The sequence below is a fragment of the Trichechus manatus genome, unplaced genomic scaffold, assembly GCF_000243295.1.
Source record: "Trichechus manatus latirostris isolate Lorelei unplaced genomic scaffold, TriManLat1.0 scaffold00145, whole genome shotgun sequence".
Classification (NCBI taxonomy): domain Eukaryota; kingdom Metazoa; phylum Chordata; class Mammalia; order Sirenia; family Trichechidae; genus Trichechus; species Trichechus manatus.
The window spans coordinates 5087314-5108128 of NW_004444081.1; the positions used below are offsets into that span (position 1 = coordinate 5087314).

Consider the following 20815-nt stretch of genomic DNA (forward strand, 5'->3'; position numbering starts at 1 on the left):
AAAGTATCAAAAAATGTCATCCACCCAAATTCAAAACCCAAGAAGAAAACCCACTCTGAGAACTGACCTTGAGCAAGCCACTTTTCTTATCAGCAAAGGAGTTGAACTAGAGACTCCCCACGGTCCCTCTACAGCTGTGGATTAGGGGGTCCCATCTAACCTAACCGTCTGCTACACCTCTGTGGAGAGTTGATACAGACAGACCCAGGCAAGCCCTGGCCATTCACACATGGCCCCCTCCCACACACACACATGCTGTAGGCCCCTGCCCAAGAAGTCCGGTTCCCCCAATGACAGCCAGCTTACCGAGATATACAAAACACCCCCACACCACCCAGAAGGCGAGGAGAGGACCTTCCTTCTCTCAGCCAGGCAGTCTCCTGAGGGTGCTGACATCACAAAGGTGTCAACTGGCAACCTCATTGTCATGTGGCTCTCCCCTGGCTCCCCTTCACTAGCAACACGGGGAAAGGGTGAGTCCTTTCAAAGCTGCCAAGTGGGCAAGCTTCCAGCAGCAGTCTGGGAGTGAGCAATCGGCAGAGCCACCAAGCCTGGCGGCGGAGCACTGGGCCTCGCGTTTCAACTTCTGTTCGGTTCTCCTGTAATGGAAAATTGCTTTGCACAAAGCTAGAGTGCTACAGTTCTTTCCAGCTCCCTTCGCCCGCCCTGCCCCCTCGCCAGGCTTCTGATCAGAGGGACGGCGCCCGCCCGCAGGAAGGTGGCAGGAGGGTAGTCTCGGCTTCTTACTATGTCCCGTGCTTCAGGCCCTGGGCCCAGGTGGTTACTCTTTTCCTTTGGAATGGGGCTGGTATCAGGGTCAAAGTGCCCAAATAATTGTCTGTGTCAAAGCCAAGAAGTGATTTGCACAGGAAGGCAGTTAACTGAATACCCCTCTGACATACCCCTGAACACTCGGAGGCTGTACCTGGACAATAACAGAATCACCTATTTGCCAGCCATGAATCTAGGGCTCCTCAGTGACCTTGTTTACTTGGACTGTCAGAACAACCTGATTCACGAGGTGATGGATTATACCTTCATCGGGGTCTTCAAACTCGTCTACCTTGATCTCAGCTTCAACAACCTAACTTTGATCTCCCCATACAGTTTCTCCGTGCTCAGCAACCTGGTGCAGCTGAACATCTCCAACAACCCTCACCTGTCGTTTCTTCACAAGCACACCTTTGCCAACACCAGCTCTTTAAGGTACCTGGACCTCAGAAATACCGGCTTGCAGATCTTGGACCATGGTGCTTTTCATCACCTGACAACACTAAGGACCCTGTATCTGAGTGGAAATCCCTGGAATTGCAACTGCTCTTTTCTGGACTTCAGCATCTACTTAATAATGTCCCATCTGGACCAACCAGGTGAGGGCTTGATTGGGTGTGGGGAAGAGGATGTGATGGAACAGGAGGAATTGGTTTCAGAAAAGGTGAAGTCAAAAGATGGGTCAGGATAGAAGAAAAATCTGGGTTAAGCTGATTGAAAGCATTCTTGCTGCTCTGCAGGGGCCCATCTTTGGGTTGGCTGGAGGGGCAATAAGGCTCAGCAGAAAGAGCTCTGGAATAGGAATCCAAAGGGCTGAGTTCTGGTCCCACACTCAGCACTTACTGGTTGGCTATCCTTATTACAGTCACAATTTCTCTGAGCCTCTGATCCATAAAGTGGGGATAATAACAATACCTAACAAAAAGAACTGTGTCAAATAAAATGTGTGTGGAAATGATAAAGTATTATAATTGCAAAATAACAAAGTAATAGAAGGACACTATATTTCATTGATAAACTATGTTAATCTGCTTAATTTCGTGACTGCATTTTTCAGGGATCTAAAAGTAAGTTCAGTCATTCATAGGCAGTAGAGAGTCCAATAGGCATATGATGTCTAGAAGGAAAAATTCAATAGGGATGAAAGGAGGGGCATATGAGCTACCTGGACAATGAAAGGGAGAGAAGAGAAGAAGGGAGAAGAAAAGCCTTTGATAGTTGCTTTGTTTTCAAGATGCTAAACTCATAAGGAAGGAGAGAATGGCATGAATCTGTGGACAATGCGTCAACCGTATTCACTATGTAGGGCAGGGAGATTCCAGTCCTACAGGAATATTCCCAAGTCTTACCTGGTAGATTTCCAAGCCAGCTGCTGCCACTCTATCCACTGTCCCCAACCCCTCTGTCATGGTTCCTAGGATACCCTAGTGGCTCATTCTCTCTTTTCAAGGACATTACTGTTCTATCTGCATCCTCCCATTCTCCCACTTCCACCAATAGCACCTTCCACCCAGGAAAATCGGAGCTTTACAGAAATGAGAAATAACTCCACACAGAAAGGCTGGAGCCACTGATGTTATCCGGCAAAATTGAACTTTGGGTAGAAAATCAAACTCTTTCAAAACTATGTCTTCTCTCCCTTCCCTGGGTTTTTGCCTTTGAAATGTTTTCATGGATCCAGCTTCACAGAAGTGCTGCTGAAGCTTCTACTGTGAAGTCCTGTCCATGTGGGAATATCCTAGAAAAGTTCTTGGCCACGGTGACAGATGTTAAAGGGGAACTGGGGGAAAGGGAACTGAGTAGTGAGAGCAAGTACAGTGTGCCCTTCTGGCCTTCCAGTGGGTATGTCACATAAAATGTCTACCAGACAGGCCCTGGACTAGGGTGAGGCAAGCGAGGCGCCTAGGAGGCAAAATTTAAGGAGGCACTGAGAGTGGGTGCCCCCTTAAATGTTGTGCCCTAGGCACCTGGCTCTGCTGCTAGGTATTGAGTTGTTGGAATAAACCAAAAGGAATTAACTTGGTCTGACTATCTTCTTCACAGTACTAATCACAAAAGAATACAGGCGCAGTTATCTTGGGTAGGGTGTCTTGCTTCTCTACATCACCTTCTCTAAAAGCCTAAAATGTCTTCCACTTTTTTCAATGACTGGTGCCATGATAGTTTGTATATAGAACGCTCTTTAGAGAGTGTTCTAAAGAGAAACTGAAGAGAGAAAAGCTAAATATGAATCTTTCAAATGCATTAAATGTTGTTCCTAACAGGGATTCTTCCCCAACCATGGATGTTCATGTAAGAGCGTGGTCATCTCTTGCCCCTCCCCACCTTACATGCACATTTCCCCTGCGCAGAGCCCATCAGGTTGCCTGGGGACCTCCTAGTCTACTAAAAAGGGCCAAGTAGCCTGGCTTCTACCCCAGTCCCTACACCTACCACTTCACCTCCCACCTAATCTCCCTTAATCAAATCTCTGTGCCTTCTCAGAGTGTTCAGGGTGGTTACTGTGGACTCTCTGACTCTTCAATTCAGTTCAGGATTGAATAGGATTACAAACCAGGTTGGTTTCATCGCATGTTTTTAAAGACAAGAGGAGGTATCTATCTTGTCAATCTCATAAACTCCTCATGAATGAAGTGTACTTCTTTTGGGGTAGACAAAGATTTCATCCACTGGCCAGTGGGAACCCCCATGCCCACAACCGATAATCTGCTAATCCTCCTCTGTATGGTGTCCCAAAGGAACCCTCAGGCCACTTAATGCTCTGGGTTTTTATTATTATCTCTTAAAAACAGGAGTTAGCCCAAGGTCAAACATAAGAATAATTCATATTTGAATAGAGCTTTGCAACTGGTTATGTGTTTTCACACATGGGTCATATTTTCTTTACTGTGAGTATCATGCCAACCATTACATTTTGTGCCCTAGGCCTCTGGATGAGTCTCAGATTGGTATTTTTAACCCTATCCTATAGATGGGAAAATAGGATGAGATATGCCCAAAATCATACAGCTAGTAAATGGCAATAAAATGATTTGAACCTCCTGATTCCAAATTCAGTTCATTTTTCATGAGACACACTATCTCTTAAATCCCTGAATCACGCAATTACTATTACCCTTAAAGTTAGATTAGGCATATCATAATGAATTTATGATGTCTAGGGCTTATTAGCCAATGGAAATAATCTTGGGTGAATTCCAAATTGTAGCCAGGTAGGAGATAAACTTGAAGTTTCGATGATATAGCTATATGCTTATAATATGACTTATCTGTAACTACACTTCCCTTGCAAACCCAAGTTTCACCCCAATCCGCCCAAACTCCAAAAGGATAATTCTAACTTCAGTCTGTTTCTCTACTACTATACACACAACCACATTCATGCAAACACACATACACACATACGTATGAACACATGCATAAATAAATACAAAGATATCCTCATACATACACATCATACATACATACACACCTACTCACATATCTACCCAGCCACATATTTATATATACACAAATACATACAACACACATACATACATAAATGCACACACAAGATACACATGTACCCATGCACAGACTTCATACACACATAAAGTTGAACACACACATACACACAGTAAAATTCATTATATGCTTCTCTTGCCCTTTAGCCAGACCTCAGCATAAGAGAAGATATTTATTTCATGTGATTATCGTGTGATGATTCATTTTCTCTGTTGGGTGACTTCATTATTGACAAACGTTCTTGGTGAACTCTTTAGTCTTAAGCCTATCTATTTAAACCACATTTGCAATCAAAATGGTGGTCTTTGGCATGTTCTAGAATAGAGTCAACAGATCTCTCCTCATGTGCCCACATTTCAGGATATAGGAAGAATTTCTATGAAACAAGCTGAGTAACCTGGTTTTTTATAAAGCAGAATCCAGTTTAAAGATAAGTTCAGTTTAGAGAGGGAGGAACAGGACCTCCGTATTGGGAAATTCTACCTGTGTTATAGTATTAAGGTCAGTATTACAGCAGGATGCCAGTGTACATCCCTTTAAAAGTGAAGCAGTGAAGTAAGGAACTTCCATGTTACCCTTCAGTTTATCTGTTAATTCATTTAAATATTTATTGAGTGTCTACTATGTGCCAAACAAGTGCTCATGGAGGTAACTAACCAAGAAGCCTGGGGCTGTGTATGAAGACTCGTGTGGTTCTAGGTCATCTGCGCCATATGTCTCCCATGGTCCAGTCAGATTCAGCAGAACAAAGCCCACAGGATGGGACAGGACAAAAGAGGGCAGGACGGGCCTATTGAAATAGAACAGGCAGTTGGCACAGCCTCAGCTACAGGTGATGAAGGACAGCCACCATGCTGGCAATAAAGCCCAATGTTAACAGCTCAGATTCCAGAGTGAAACAGACCTGGATTATAACCCTAGCCCAGCCACTTATTATCTGTAGACATCAGACAAATTACCTAACCTCCCTGATCTCCAATTTCCTCATCTTTAAAACAGTAATAATAATAGAACCAACCTAGGGCTCTTGTAAGGATGAAATGAGGACATATATGATTGCCATTAGCATCAAGCCTGGCTCACCGTAAACACTCAGTAAACAAATGGTAGGTTGGTTGGTAGATGTAAGGAAGAGTGAGAGGAATACTATGCAACAATAAAGAATAATGATGAATCTGCAAAACATCTCACAACATGGATGAATCCGGAGGGCATTATGAGTGAAATAAGTCAATTACAAAAGGACAAATATTGTGTGAGACCTCTATTATAAATACCCAAGAAAAGGTTTACACACAGAAAGAAACAATCTTTGTTGGTTACGAGGGAGAGGAGGCGTGGCAAGGGGAAATCACTAACTAGGTAGTAGGCTAGTGTCAACTATGGTGAAGGGAAAGACAATGCACAATGTAGGAGAAGTCAGCACAACTTTACCAAGGCAAAGGAAGACTCTTAGAGGAACAGGAAAGGAAAAAGAGAGAGAGAGACACACAACCACAGTAAATACTACAGCATATACCATCCTATAAATAACAATAAAAACAAATAATAACTTACAAGTAGATACATAGGCAGATACGTACGCTGCATGGGGAAGGAGGACGTATAAGAGTATACCCACGTACATATAAGGTTAGACTGTGGGTATTTTTACATATATATTTGTACATACAGCATGTATATTCATATATATAATAGAGCCCAAAGGGGGCATAGTCATAGAAGCTTCCTAGACACATCCAAACACCTTGAGGGACCGAGTTACTGGGACTGAGGGCTGGGGACCATGGTCTCAGGGGATTTCTAGATCAATTGGCATAACATAGTTCATAAAGGAAATGTTCTACATCCAACTTTGGTGAGTAGCTTCTGGGTCTTAAAAGCTTGTGAGCAGCCATCTAAGATACATCTATTTGTCCCATTCCATCCGAAGCAAAGGAGAATGAAGAAAACTAAAGACATAAGGAAAATATTAGTCCAAAGGACTAATCGACCACATGAACCACAGCTTCCACCAGCCGGAGCCCAGAAGAACTAGATGGTGCCTGGCTACCACCGCTGACTGCTCTGACAGGGATCACAACAGAGGGTCCCAGACGGAGTAGGAGAAAAATATAGAACAAAATTCAAATTCACAAAAAAGACCAGATTTACTGGTCTGACAGAGACTGGAGGAACTCCCAAGACTATGGCCCCTGACACCTTTCTAACTCACAACTGAAGTCACTCCTGAAGTCCATCTTTCAGCCAAAGATTAGACAGGCCTATAAAACAAACAATAACATGTGAGGAATGCGCTTCTTTATTCCGTCAAGTATACGAGACCAAATGGGCAGCATCTGCCCAAAAGCAAAGACAAAAGGCAGAAGGGACAGGAAAACTGTACAAATGGAAACAAGGAACCCAAAGTGGAAAGGGGGAAAGTGCTGACCCATTGCAGGGATTGCAACCAATGTCATGAAACAATTTGTATATAAATTTTTGAATGAGAAACTAAGTTGCTCTGTAAACTTTAAACTTTCACCTAAAGCAAAATAAAAGATTAAGAGAGTAGAGTAGCAGACATCAGTCAGGTGATCACCTGGACAAGCAGTGGACTTCAAGAAGGCTCGGCACACATGGTATTAGAGGACACTGCACTCTGTCTAGGAGACATGACTATGGAGACACAGGCGGGAATGTAGATAGGATGTTGGGAGGGCGGGCAGCAGATCCTAGGATTCCAATCTTCAAGAAAATGTGGCAAGGCAAAGTCTAGAGGGAGTCAGGTACTAGACATGTTATGAACACAGGGGTTCAGACTCTGGAAAATAAGACGAGAGACCCAAACCAAGGTCTGGTCTCACCCTGGGCCATGACACTCAGGGCTGGACCAGCAGCATCAGGGTTGGCAGTTCCTGAGTCACCTGAAGTGACTTGAGACTGAAGCTCTGCCTAAGGACAAGACAAGTCTTACTTCCAGAGGCAAGTGTAGACATGGAGACAGCTTTCTAGCAGTCCGAGGGATGAGGGCAAGGAGGTCAGTCCAATTGTGGGGCAGATATGGACTTGGGGGGAAAAAAGTCACCTACATGGTGATTTTGTGACTTGAAGAACATTGGGCAAAACCTTTGTTCCAACATCTCCCTGTCTACTGCCTACCACAGAGCAGAAATTAGCCATTAGAAATTCACCCCTTTGAGCCCCAAGAGGTATTCTGGTCTTAAAGAGGACCCTACAAAAATTAAAAAGAAAATTATTCTGGGAAGAATAATGCAAGTACCCCTAAGCCTTTATCAGCTCATAACAGAGAAGTATATTTGTGGTAAAGTCAATAAGCTAAGATTAATTCTGCAACAGTGAGGAACCTTGAAGGAAGCAGAGGTCTGGGAAGGAAGTGGAGAGACATTAAAAGAAGAGACATGAGGGCAGTTATATGCCCTCCCTAATGCCACAGTTTGGCTAAGGTCACCCTACAAACGGGCTGCAGAGGGGGCAGTGGGCTTCATTCACCTTAAGGCTACACTGACTAGGAATATCAAAAGTGCCCAAATTGGCAAAAGATTTAGTGCTATTATCAAAGGAAATCCTAATCAAAAGATACCCTCTAATGACATACTCACCAGATGCACTGAAAATTATTCAGTCCTCAAACAGTTCTCATATTCAGTTTCCAAGCAAAAAAAAATTACTGCAGAAAAGGGTGTGTTGTAATGTGCCAGTTGCCAGGGTGCTCTAGTGAGCCCTGATCAACACAGAGTTAAAACATCCACAAATTCCATTTCCTTTTTGGCCCAGGTGAGCGAGAAGGAGGATTATTCCCGGCCAGACTGTAATTTTCCAATCATTAATGCTATTTGAAGGTGATAGTAGCAATCGAACTCTTCACATGGTATTTGTTGTTCCCTAGCAGGACGGTAGAATGTCTCTCAGATGCTCTCAAAAACTCACTCACTTCTAAGCTCCTGGACATGAAGAACCTGGTCTCTGATATCGCCTGCCCTTCCACCCCCAAAGTCTGGTCCAGTGCTGTCCAACAGAATTTACTGCAATGAAGGAAACAGGCTCTATCTGCATGTCCAATATGGTAGCTCCTAGCCACATATGGCTCTTGAGCTCTTGAAATTTGGCTAGTACAACTGAGGAACTGAATTTTAAATTAGTTTAATTTCAGTTCATTTAAATTTAAATAGCTACACACAAGGCTAGCGGTCACTGCATTTACTTGGGATGCTTAAACTGGAACTTTAGAATCCAGCCCCCTCACAGCTAGGTGGCTGTAGAGCCAATCCTGCCCAGAGATCTCCTGACATCCAAGTTCGATGTTCCTTCCCAATTCCATATTTCCTTACTATCAGACACATCACAAGCAATTCGACTCTGACATATTTATTGTGTGCTTATTATATGCTCAAAATTGTGTTAAAATGCTGGAGTGGTTTTTTCACAGAGGCAGAAGCCGTATCCCGTCTGATAATACAATTTAGAGACACAAAAAGCAGAAAATAAAGTTGAGATCCAGGAAGACCTGCTCTGGCCACAGCAATGCCACTTTGTGAGGCTGGGCAAGTCACTTTCCCTCTCTGGGTCTTACTTTTCTTATCTTTAAAATAAGAGAGTTGGATTAGACCCTCTCTGGTGCAATGGTTAAGAGTTTGGCTGCTAACCAAAAAGTGAGCAGTTCGAATTCACCAGCCACTCCTTGGAAACCCTATGGGGCAGTTCTACTCTGTCCTAAAGGGTCACTATGAGTCAGAATTGACTCGATGGCAATGGGTTAATGCTCCTTCTAGCTGGCAGTCTACAGACCTAAATAGAACAAGACACACTTATATGAAGTAAGAAGAGAGCAGTGGTTAGCAGACAGGATCCCAGTGAGTAAGCACATGATGAGTAAATGCTGAGGTGGAGGTGTTCCTAGTGATAAGAGGTAGGGGCACATATTTAGGAAGTATAATTACAAAGCAGACAGCCTCTGAGTCTTGCACTCTCCAATCTCCTGTCTTAAGCACCCTCTGTTTGACTAGAAGGGGGCATTAGTAGTTCAGTGGTAGAAATATCACCTTCCATGCAGGAGACCAGGGTTTGATTCCCAGACAACAAACCTCATGCACAGTAACCACCTGTCTGTCAGCGAAGGCTTGAGTGTTGCTATGAATGTGAACAGGTTTCAGAGGAGCTTCCTAAGACAGACTAGAAGAATGGCTTGGCAATCTACTTCTGAAGTTCAGTCTATGAAAACCCTGTGGATCGCAACAGTCTGATCCACAACTGATCATGGGGATGGCGCAGGACCAGGCAGCATTTCATTCCACTGTGCATGGGGTCGCCATGAGTTGGGGGCTGACTCCCCAGTAGCTAACAACAATAACATCTGACTAGAATAATGCCTTTACCCCCAAAGGACTTAGTGCCCCAGACTTTCCACCCAGACCTGGCCTGCTAAACAATGATTCTCGAACTTTAATGAGCGCAAGAACCCAGGCCCCATGTCCAGAGAGTCCTATTCAGTGGTCTCCTGCTGCAGATGGTTTTTCAGCCACATTCTGAGAAACTCTATGACGGTGGCCTGTGTTTTGAACTTGCAATGGCTGCTCCAATTGGTGAATAAATTGATTGGCACTGACATGTCCATAACTAATAATGGTTTAATATGTCTCCCTTAAGAGGCATATGCAAGTTGAAAGGGAACAATCTACTAACCATAAAGAAGGAAACAGTGAAAATTTAGAAAGTGACCAGGCTACCAGGAGTAGGAGTGGGGACAGTTTGAGGACAAGGGCCCCTCTGTGTCAGCTCTTACAGTCCTTAGATGGTCCTGATTTAGGCCAAGAGTGGGACACACAAACCAAAGAGGAATCTAGGCAAGGGTGCTGCAGAGGCAGGTAAACAAAGCCACTCAGACATCTGCAGAGAGCAGGTGGGTTTGGTCATGTGCTGCTTTAGCTTCAAGTCATTTTGAGGGCATTTTGAGCAGAGAACATCTTAGTTTAATTCCAAGGCTATTTCACCCTGTATTCAAGGCTGCCATAATAGGATAATGGCCCCATTTCAACCCACCATGTACAAAGTCATTCACAACTGTGCCAAAACTTAGATTTCCAGAATAAGTTCAGATCCTCGCTCCATTCCACTATTGACACTAACCCTTTTCTCCATCAGGAAAATTGCAATAGAGACCAGAAGCAAAAAAAAGAGAAACGGCTGGACAGCAGACAGTCATCTGCTCTGCCAGTATGGCTCTCCTACCTTGTAACTCGCACATACTCTGGCCTTGCAGCTGTTCCTGCAGAAAGCTGGAGGAGCAGCCTCACGAGGGCAATGAGGGGGCTGAGGGGAACAAGATTAGGCTAGTGATCCCTAAACCATATAAGGGAGTCTGAAAAGAGACAGAGGTGGCAAGCCTGCGTGGTTTAGATAGAATCCCCAGGTGATTCCGACACTCCCTAAATCAGCCCAGTTGGGATCCCTGAGACTAGGAGACCTATGGTTGCCTTGAGCTCAGAAATGCCGAGTCTCTATGCACGGCCTCTTAGTCACCCTACATCACCCAGGCCTCTGGAAGGCGACAATGCAAAGCTGCTCAAAGCAGCCAACATTGGTTTCCTGGTTCTAGGGCTGAAGAGCTCTGTCTTATTTATCAAGTGCTGCTATAACAGAAATACCACAAGTGAATGGCTTTAACAAAGAGAAATTTATTCTCTCACAGTCTAGAAGGATAGAAGTCCAAATTCAGGGCACCAGCTCCAGGGGAAGGCTTTTTCTCTCTGTTGGCTCTGGGGGAAAGTCCTTGTCATCAATCTTCCCCTTGTCTAGGAGCTCCTCAGCGCAGGGACCCCGGATCCAAAGTACACGCTCTCCTCCTGGTTCTTCGTTCTTGGTGATAGGAAGTACCCCCGTCTCTCTGCTCACTTCTCTCTTTTATATCTCAAACGAGACTGACTCAAGATACAACCTAATCTTGTAGATTGAGTCTTACCTCATTAATATAACTGCCTCTAATCTTGCTTCTTTAACATCATAGAAGTAGGATTTACAACACGTAGTTAAATCACATCAGGTGACAAAATTGTGGACAATCACACGATACTGGGAATCATGGCCTAGCCAAGTTGACACATATTTTTGGGGGACACAATTCAATCCATAATAGCTCCCCAACCTGGAAGCAGTCTGGCAGACAGTGGGTGCAACTAGGAAGAGAAATAGGGGTCCAGCCATAAGGGCCGTGGATGTTTTTCTGAGGAACATAAAACATGTCCTGAGGGCAATGATAAGCCCCTAAAGGGTTTCGTTGTTGTTGTTGTTGTCAGCTGCTGAAGAGTCAGCCTACAACTCATGGTGACCCCATGCACAATGTGATAGGACCACTGTGATCCACAGGGTTTTTATTGGCTGATTTTTAGAAGTAGATTGCCAGGCCTTCTTCCTAGTACATTTTAGTCTGGAAGCTCTGCTGAAACCTGTTCAGCAGCATAAAACCCGTTGCCGTTAAGTCATTTCCGACTCATAGCAACCCTATAGGAGAGAGTAGAACTGCCCAATAGGGTTTCCAAGGAGCTGTGGTGGATTCAAACTGCTGACCTTTTGGTTAGCAGCTGAGCTCTTAACCACTGTGCCACCAGGGCTCCAATCAGCATCATAGCAACGTGCAAGTCTCTACTGACAGACAGGTGGTGGCTGTGCATTGGCCAGGAATCAAACCTGGGTCTCCCACATAAAAGGTGATAATTCTACCACTGAACCACCAATATCCTTCTAAAGTGTGTTTGGTCTGAGCATTTAGATCATAGGGATGCATGCTGAAGAAGGTTTGAGAGTCAGGCAAATCTGGAGGCAGTTCTGGTGGCTCCAGGAAACATCCAGGGGAGCAGTGAGGATGGAGAGGTGTGGGCAGGTCAGAAGACACCAGTTAGAAGGTAGACTCAACAGGACTTGGGACCGGAGTAGACATCTCATGGTCCCCTGTACTTCCCTTCATAGCTTTTGGCACAACTCTAAGTAATTAATTTGTATTAATTTAACGTTTGTCTTCCCTGATAGACTGGAAGCTCGATGACAGCAAAAGAGCCTGTCTGGATCTTCATACAGAGAAAAGGCTCAATAAATACTTACTGAATAAATTAACGAAATGTGGAAAATAAAGGAAAGGAGGAAATTAAGGACAATTCCCAAGGCTTTGGCTTGAGTGCCTGTGGGGCTGTTATCAGATAGACGCTCTCGGAGGAGGGATAGTGAGGAGGTTAAGGGAGAAGCCAAGCCCCGTCCTGAGCTTGTTGAGTGGGGGATCCCAGTGACCAGGTAAATGGCAGTAAACATTTGGGCGTTCTGCTCTGAAACTCAGAATTGAGAAGAGGGAATGATTTGTAAATCATCAACTCACTGGTGACCACTGAAACGAAACAATAGATGAAATCAGCCAGGGAAAGTGTTTAGAATGAAAAGATAATAGGGCCAAGGACTGAAGCTTTGGGGAATGCCAACATAGTGACAGGTCAAGTAAGGAAGAGCAATCCATGAAGTACACTGGGCAGGAGCAGCCAAAGAGGAGAAAGAAAATTAGAAAAGGGTAGATTCATGGAAGCCAAGAGAGGAAAGAGTTCCAAAAGGTGGGAGCAGGTCAGATAAAGACTGAAAAGTGTCCATCAGATTTAGCTACCATGGTCCCTGCTGGTGTGGGTGAAGGCAGTTCAGTGGTGGGTTATGGACAGAACAGCCAGAAGCAGAGGGAGTAGAGAAAACAACGCAAGCTACTCTTCTAGGAGGCTTGGCTGTGGACTAAGGAGACGATGATGGTTAGAGGCGAAGCATGCAAAGAGGAAGGATAATTTCAGAAGAGGCCCAAGCATGTGTATATCTGCTGATGGGAAGGAGTCAATGCAGAAAGAAAGGGCAAAGATACAAGGGAGATGAGGAATAACCAGTGGGGTGAAGTTCCTCAGGAGACAGGAGCAGATGGCCTCCAGGACCAAATGGAGGGGTAAACCTTGAACTGGGAAAGGCATACCTCCTCTAAGACTGCAGAGAAGGAAATGAGGGTAGACACAGACAGGGATGAGTGTGAGGAGATGGGGACAAGGGAATCAAGGGGCCCATCAGTAAGAGCCTCTATTTTCCTTCCGGTGAGATAAAAGGCCAAAACCAAAACCAAACCCACTACCATCAAGTCAATTCCAACTCACAGCTACCCTATAGGACAGTGTAGAACTGCCCCGTAGGATTTCCAAGGCTGTAACCTTTATGGAAGTAGACTGCCATGTCTTTCTCCCGTGAGTTCAAACTGCTGACCTCAGGTTAGCAGCTGAGCACTTTAACCTGCACCACCAGGGCTCCCTGAGATAAAAGGCAGTGAATTTAAGGCTATAAAAGCACACGGTCTCACAGGATGTTTTCTATAATGCCTCCTTAACACCAACCCTATGAGGTGATTACAAAATACCCCTTTGTTCTAGACATCCTCACATCCCAGTTGAGAAAGCAAAACTAAGATAGGTTCTGGAGCCAGGCTGCTTGGTGTTTAATCCTGCCTCTGTCACTTGCCAACTGCATGACCTCGGGCAACGTAATCTCCGTGTGACTTGGGTCCCTCAACTGTAAAATGGAAATAAAATCATACCTATTTCTTTGAGTCGTGATAGTTAAATGAAATAACCCACATAAAGATTTTAGAACTGCACACAGTAAGCACTCAACTAATGTTAGTTACCATTGTTGTTACAATTCTTAAAGGAAGGGATGAGCCCAGGTGCCTGGTAGTGATCTGAGCATCACGTGGGGTACACAGAATGGGGAGAGTGGTGTGGGTTTACAGAAACAAATGGGTGAAGAGTGCTGTGATGCTGCCTTTCTGCTTGGGTGCATCGTCCACGGGAACCCCAACTTGAGGGCCCCCAGCAATCCTGGGAGGAATATTTTTTAAGCTTTTAAAATGACATTATATAAAAAGTCCCTAGCCTGATGCCTGGCCCATACAGATACTCCACATCTTTTTTTTAATCAGAACAGTGGTAGATTTTGCCTTCCCCTCAACTCAAATAAAGAAATAACTGATAGATCTGATTCATCCAAGTGAAATATAGTTAAGGCTAGAATTAAAGTCATGTTAGATAAATCCTTGCAATTTTCAATGTATTTTCTTCTAACAGCCAAGGTTCCTTGGCCACATTTGGCTGAGGTGAGGTACAGATGTTGATATCACTATTTGACATTCACAGGGGATCGGGACCCCAGCCCGGTACCCAAGTGCATTTGTTCCACTGGTAATCACTGAGCCCCTACTGGGTGCCAGGGCCTGTGAAAGAAACAGATGTGCTTTCATGGAGTGTACATTCTAGTGGGGTGGGGGGAGGGAAGACAGCAACAAAAAATATATATGCCTTGATGTCAAGAAATACTACTACTAGAAAGGAAAACAAGGCAGCAGAGGGGAAGAGTGTAATGATTGAGGGCAGCAGCAGATACTTTAGGTAGTGTGGGCCTAAGAGGCAACATTTGAGCAAAGAACTGAGTGAAGTGTGGCGAGAAGCTGTGGAAACATGGGGCAGGGTCTTTCCAGGCAGAGAGAAGTGCAGATGCAAAGGCCTTGAGGTGGAATGAGATTGATGTCTTAGAAGGTGAGCGTGGCTGGAGCAGAATAACGAAAGGGGAGAAAGGCAAGAAACAAGAAACTTAGCCAGAGGCCAGATCATATCAGGCTCTATAGGCCATGAAGAGGCTTTTGATTTTATTCTGTGTGATGGGAGGTCATGGGAGGGTTTCAAGTAGGGGGGTGACATGATTTATGACTTACAGATCACTCTGGCTGCTATATGGAGAAGAGACTGTGGGGCAAACCAGGGACACAGTTAGGGGGTGATCACAGTTCAGGTGAGGGAGGCTGGTGGCTTGGACCAGGGTAATGGTCCAGGGGATGGAAAGAGGTAAGAAGCAGGATGTATTTTGAAGGTAAAACTAATGGATTGAATATGGAAAGTTAGAGAGGAAGTAAGGACACCTCCCTGGCTTAGTTATCTCGTGCTGTTGTAACAGAAATACCACAAGTGGCTGTCTTTAACAAACAGAAATTTATTTTCTCACACTTTAGGAGGCTAGAGATATGAATTCAGGGCACCGGATCTAGGGGAAGACACTCTCTGTTGACTCTAGGGGAAGGTCCTTGTCTCTTTTCAGCTTCTATTCCTTGCTTCCTTGGCAACCTTCACGTGGTCGGGCATCTATCTTCCCCAATCTGTGCTTCCTCCTCTCTGTGCCTAATCTGCTCTTTTTAGATCTCAAAAGTGATTGGCTTAAGACACACCCTATCCTAATTATGGCCTCATTAACATAACTAAGAAAGTCCTATTCCCAAATGGGTTTACATCCACAGGTATAGGGGTTAGGATTTGCAACACATACTTTAGGGGGGGCCACAATTTAATCCATAACTGGTAAATGATTTTTTCTAAATTGAGAAAAGCTACTGAGCTTTTCTAAATTGCTTGTTTTCCATGAGAGAAACAACCATCCAGTATCTGGATTCTTCTGAGCAGATGATAGTTATTAAGCACGGCCTGCCCTTGCAGGTCTAAATTGAAAAGAAGCTACAGTTTGTCTTCAGCTTCCAAGAACCACCTAGTATCATCTCTCACACCTTTTGTGTACCTGGCTCCCCTTCGCCAGTCAAAACCTACTCAAGAAAAGTGATGGCAAAAGTTTAGCCCTTGGTATGACTTAAGTCATTTCCTTTTCTTCCAGAAGTCTTTATCCTTTTAGCCCTATTTTATTGGTGAAATGAAAGGTTTTATCTCCTGCTGACAGAATTCTGCATACTGAAGAGCACATGAGAAGGTCTTGCGAGGAAAAGGAGATTTCTGCCTCTAAATCATGCCCACATGCAACCACTTATGCAAAAGACCAGGCCTGTAGCCTAAAACACCTTTAAAGCACCTTAAAATCAGGTCGAACTTGCTGAACTTAAAGGTGTCTTCTACAATGTTCCTTGAGTCTATGCGTCACATTTAAGTTTTAGGAAAATATGGACTCTGCCAGGCGGGGGGAGGGGGAGGAAATTGCGAGTACTAGATAAGAACTCTGTTTTCCAGTCCTAATCACCCAAATCTGTAAGGTTTCAAGCTGCCTGGGATGGTTTACACCAGGGGTCAGCATATTTGTTCTGTAAAAGGTCAGACAGTCAATATTTTAGGATTTATGGCCATATGATGTGTGTCACAACCACTCAGTTCTACCATTTGTAGCATGAAAACAGCCATAGAAAATATAGAAACAAATGGGCATGGCTGTTTTCCAATAAAGCTTTATTTACAAAAACAGGCAAAGGGTTGGATTTGGCCCTCAGGTTAGTTTGCTGAATCCTGGTTTATGCCATCAAGGTAACACAGCTGGGTGATGAGGGAAAGGAGCTCTAGGCAGGCAAAGATAGAAGCCAGTACCAGGACTAGAAATGCTCACGGGACATGCATGAGGATCTGAGAAGGGAGCTCTGAGGGCCAGCTGGTTTTGGTGTTGTCGGGCTGCTACGCTGCCTGTTCTAGGTTCCCTTCTAGGGAGTCAGCTCCTCTGGCCACCCATAGTACAACAGAATATAACAGTAATTCCTTCAAATTCCAATTTGGAACCTGTCTTAGTTATCTAGTGCTGCTGTAACAGAAATACCACAAGTGGATGGCTTTAACAAAGAGAAATTTATTCTCTCACAGTCTAGGAGGTTAGAAGTCCAAATTCAGGGTGTCAGCTCCAGGGGAAGGCTTTCTCTCTCTGTTGGCTCTGGAGGAAGGTTCACGTCATCAGTTTTCCCCTGGTCTAGGAGCTTTTAAGCACAGGCACCTCGGGTCCAAAGGACACGCGCTCCTGGCTTTACTTTCTTGGTGGTATGAGGTCCCCCTGTCTCTCTGCTCACTTCTCTCTATCTCAGAAGAGATTGACTTAAAACACAATCTAATCTTGTAGATTGAGTTCTGCCTCATTAACATAACTGCCGCTAATCCCACCTCATTAACGTCATATAGGCAGGATTTACAACACATAGGAAAACCCCATCAGATGGCAAAATAGTGGACAATCACACGATACTGGAAATCATGAACTAGCTAAGTTGACACATTTTGGGGAGACACAATTCAATCCATAATGGAACCTGTCCGAAATGGCAAGGCCAAAGACACAAGAGTTTAAGAACCATGTGTGAGATGAGACCAATAATCATTCATGGATGCATGCAACAGACTTTTATTGAGCATCTACTGTATGCTAGGCATTGGGGATATAAAATTAAACAAAAAGGGTCTCAGCTTTCAAACAGTGCTCAGTCCACTGGGAAATAATAATAACAATTACCTTTTGATGTCACACATACAACATTTCCAACCCTGTCTGTGCTTACCCTCGTTTCCTTCTCTACAGCCTCAGAGGAGGTGTCATTCCCAGCTCAAGGCTTGCCCCTCCATCCGGTCCTGGAGACCATTCACTCCTATTTCCTTGGGGACTTCATACTCCTTAGTTCACTGAATCCTCCCTCAAACTCTTATGGGGTAGGCAGGGACTGATATCCCTGTGGTCCCTTTCCTGTGGTCAAGTGTTGTGTTGATGTCAGTGACCCCAAGACGTATTAATAATAGATACATTTAATTTCATTCAACAAGTGTTCACTGAGCTCTAATACATGTTAGGCACCATTCTAGGTGTTGGAGATACAATAGTGAACAAAAAGAAAAATCCATGTCCTCATGGAGTTTATAACCTAGTGGTTGGAGGCAGACAAATGAATAGATGGTAAATCCATTTCCTTGACAAACGCATAATTTAGCTGAAGAAAAATGAGAAAGAAGACAAAGCACTGTACATTTAATGATGTTCAGGTGAGCTAGGCAGGATCTGGAAGAAATGGGGAAATTAGGCCTTTTCCTGGGGTTGGGAGTAGAGGTTTTATAACAAAGTGCTTTAAGCAATAAAAACCAACGTTTGTTCTCTAAGGGATAGCTGCAGTTTAGAGAGGGGGGCTTCAAATTCCATCTTCTCACCTTACATTGCCAACACCTGGAGGCTTGCCCCTTCCATTCAGCCCAGAAGGTTCCTGAGCAAACGTTGTCTCAGGGGACTCAGAGAAGCCTGCATGGGGCTTGGCTGCTCTGAATCACTAGCCCCTGGGAACCTGCAGTAGACCCCTCAGTGGAACTGTGGTCTCTTCTGCAGGCCAAGCAAAGTAACAATCCCTCTTGTAACCTCTGGGTTCAAGCCTGTTTTCTGAAACGGAGGCCTCGTGGGCTCCCATGCTAATGAGTGTGGTCCTGGGCCACAGAATCTCTTGCTCCTCCATGCCTCTGGTTCGGGCAGACAGATTTTCTACCTGTGAGCAATATACTGTGTATGAAATAAACAAGAGGTGGTTTATGCTTCCTTAGCAACGATTTGCAGGAAGAACTTAAACATTAATGACATCTGTAATTGTACCTGGGAACTTTAACTGGGGCAAATGCTCTGGGCCCAGTGGAGTGGGGCTGGGGGTGAAGAACAACATGGGACCTAGTCACCTATAGATGATGTGAATGGAGCCCCCTGGAGTTGTGCAGTGAACAGTATGCACAACTGTACCTGGCAGCCTTGTGTGAGAGGCAACGAGATGAAGCAAACAAGAGAGGGAAGAATTGGTGAGCAGGGCTGGGTTGTGGTGGGCCTGTAGGATGCAGATAATCATGTCCTCACATCATCATGACTGGCATTGACACTTAGTGTACCCTGCACCAGGCACTGTGCTGAGCACTTTACAAGCCTTCTCCCACTTAAGTCACCCAGAAAACCTATGAAGTGACTATTATTATCATCTTCATTTTACAAACAGATTTAGAGAAGTTAAGGAGCTTTCACTGGAACACATACACAGTAAATAATGGAGGCAGGTTTTAAACCCAGCAGTCCATCCACAAAGCCCCAGGAAAAGAGTTGTTTAAAGCCATTCCTTCCAGGGAGAGCACTGAAGGTGTGCACAGCCGGTGCTCTCTGTGGAGAGCCACATGGGTGAATGGACTCAGGTCAGAAGAACCCAGGCGAGAGGCCTGCCCCAGATTTGCCACTAGCTCAACTTATTTAGCCTCACTATTGCATCAGTGGAAACCCTGGTGGCATAGTGGTGAAGAGCTATGGCTGCTAACCAAAAGGTTGGCGGTTCAAATCCACCAGGCACTTCTTTGAAACCCTATGGGGCAGTTCTACTCTGTCCTCACAGGGTCGCTATCAGTCAGAATCAACTCGATGGCAACAGATTTGGTTTGGTTTAATGCATCAGCTTATTCGTTCTGTAGCAAAGGAATATTTAAAACTACCCTGTGGGGTGGCCAAGAATAGAGGTTAATTTTGTAAAGAACCTTACATAGTCTTGGCACATACCAGGCACTCTATGATTAGAAGATGTGTGTATAATCTCCAAAGTCATCATAAAAGAATAAGAAAGGAAATGTATCACTAACAAGCTAAAGAAGAGGAAGTGCGAGGGACATGCCTTCCTCCTGGACACTCAGGGGCAGCCGTTACCCCCTGCCTTGCTCAGAGTGTGTCCCCCTGCTGCAGCCAGATGCCTTTGCCTACACCAATCATCCATGCCTGTCTAGGACTGTAGGTGAGAGCCTGCACCACACACTTGGTGGCTATCTACCTGGGCACCTGAGCTGAAACCCTACAGGAAGAGTGGGCAGAATTCTGAGCTCACATACCTAGTAACAGATCTAACCACCTGCTGACAGGACATTAGAGCTTCAAAGGTGCCAATAATCAAACTAGCTCACACGACCAGCCTATTTGGGCATATCAAAACAAAACAAGAAGCTAGGACACAGTAAGCAAACATAAAATAAATAAATATAATAACTTATTGATGGCTCAGAGACAACAGTCAATATCAAATCACATGAAGAGGCAGTCCATGATGGCTTCAGCAAACTCCCAAAATAAAGAATCGAGAAATTTTCCAGAGGAGGAAAATTTCTTGCAATTACCAGAGTCAGAATACAAAAGAATAATATACAGAACTCTCCAAGAGATTAGGAAGAAAATTAAGCAAAATGCAGAACACACAATAGAGGAAATTAAAAAGATTAGAGAAGAGCATAATGACAAATTTAACAGGCTGCCAGAATCCATAGAGAGACAGCAATCAGAGATCCAGAAGATTAACCATAAAACTTCAGAATTAGACAACTCAATAGAAAGTACTAGGAGCAGAATTGAGGCAATGTGGAAGTGAGAATTAGTGAGACTGAAGATAAAGCACCTGACACCAACTTATTTCAGGAAAAATCAGATAAAAGGATTTAAAAAAATGAAGAAACCCTAAGAATTATGTGGGACTCTATCAAGAGGAATAACCTACGAGTGATTGGAGTGCCAGAATAGGGGAGGATGACAGAAAATACACAGAGAATTGTTGAAGATTTGCTGGCAGAAAACGTCCCTGATATCGTGAAAGATGACAATATATCTATCCAAGATGCTCATAGAACCCCACATGAGGTAGATCACAAAAGAAAGTCACCAAGACATATTATAATCAAACTTGCCAAAACCAAAGATAAAG

General features: G+C 44.3%; 1 protein-coding gene across 1 annotated transcript in view; it reads left to right on the forward strand.

Annotated features, from left to right (window-relative positions):
- The first annotated feature begins 723 nt into the window (after window positions 1–723).
- LRRC52 (leucine rich repeat containing 52) overlaps window positions 724–20815 on the forward strand; it is a 26665-nt gene continuing 6573 nt past the window's right edge. Inside the window, exon 1 of the mRNA XM_004385764.1 lies at window positions 724–1370. Within this exon, the coding sequence (XP_004385821.1) occupies window positions 749–1370 (622 nt within the window). The 5' untranslated portion in view covers window positions 724–748. The remainder of the gene's footprint in view (window positions 1371–20815) is intronic.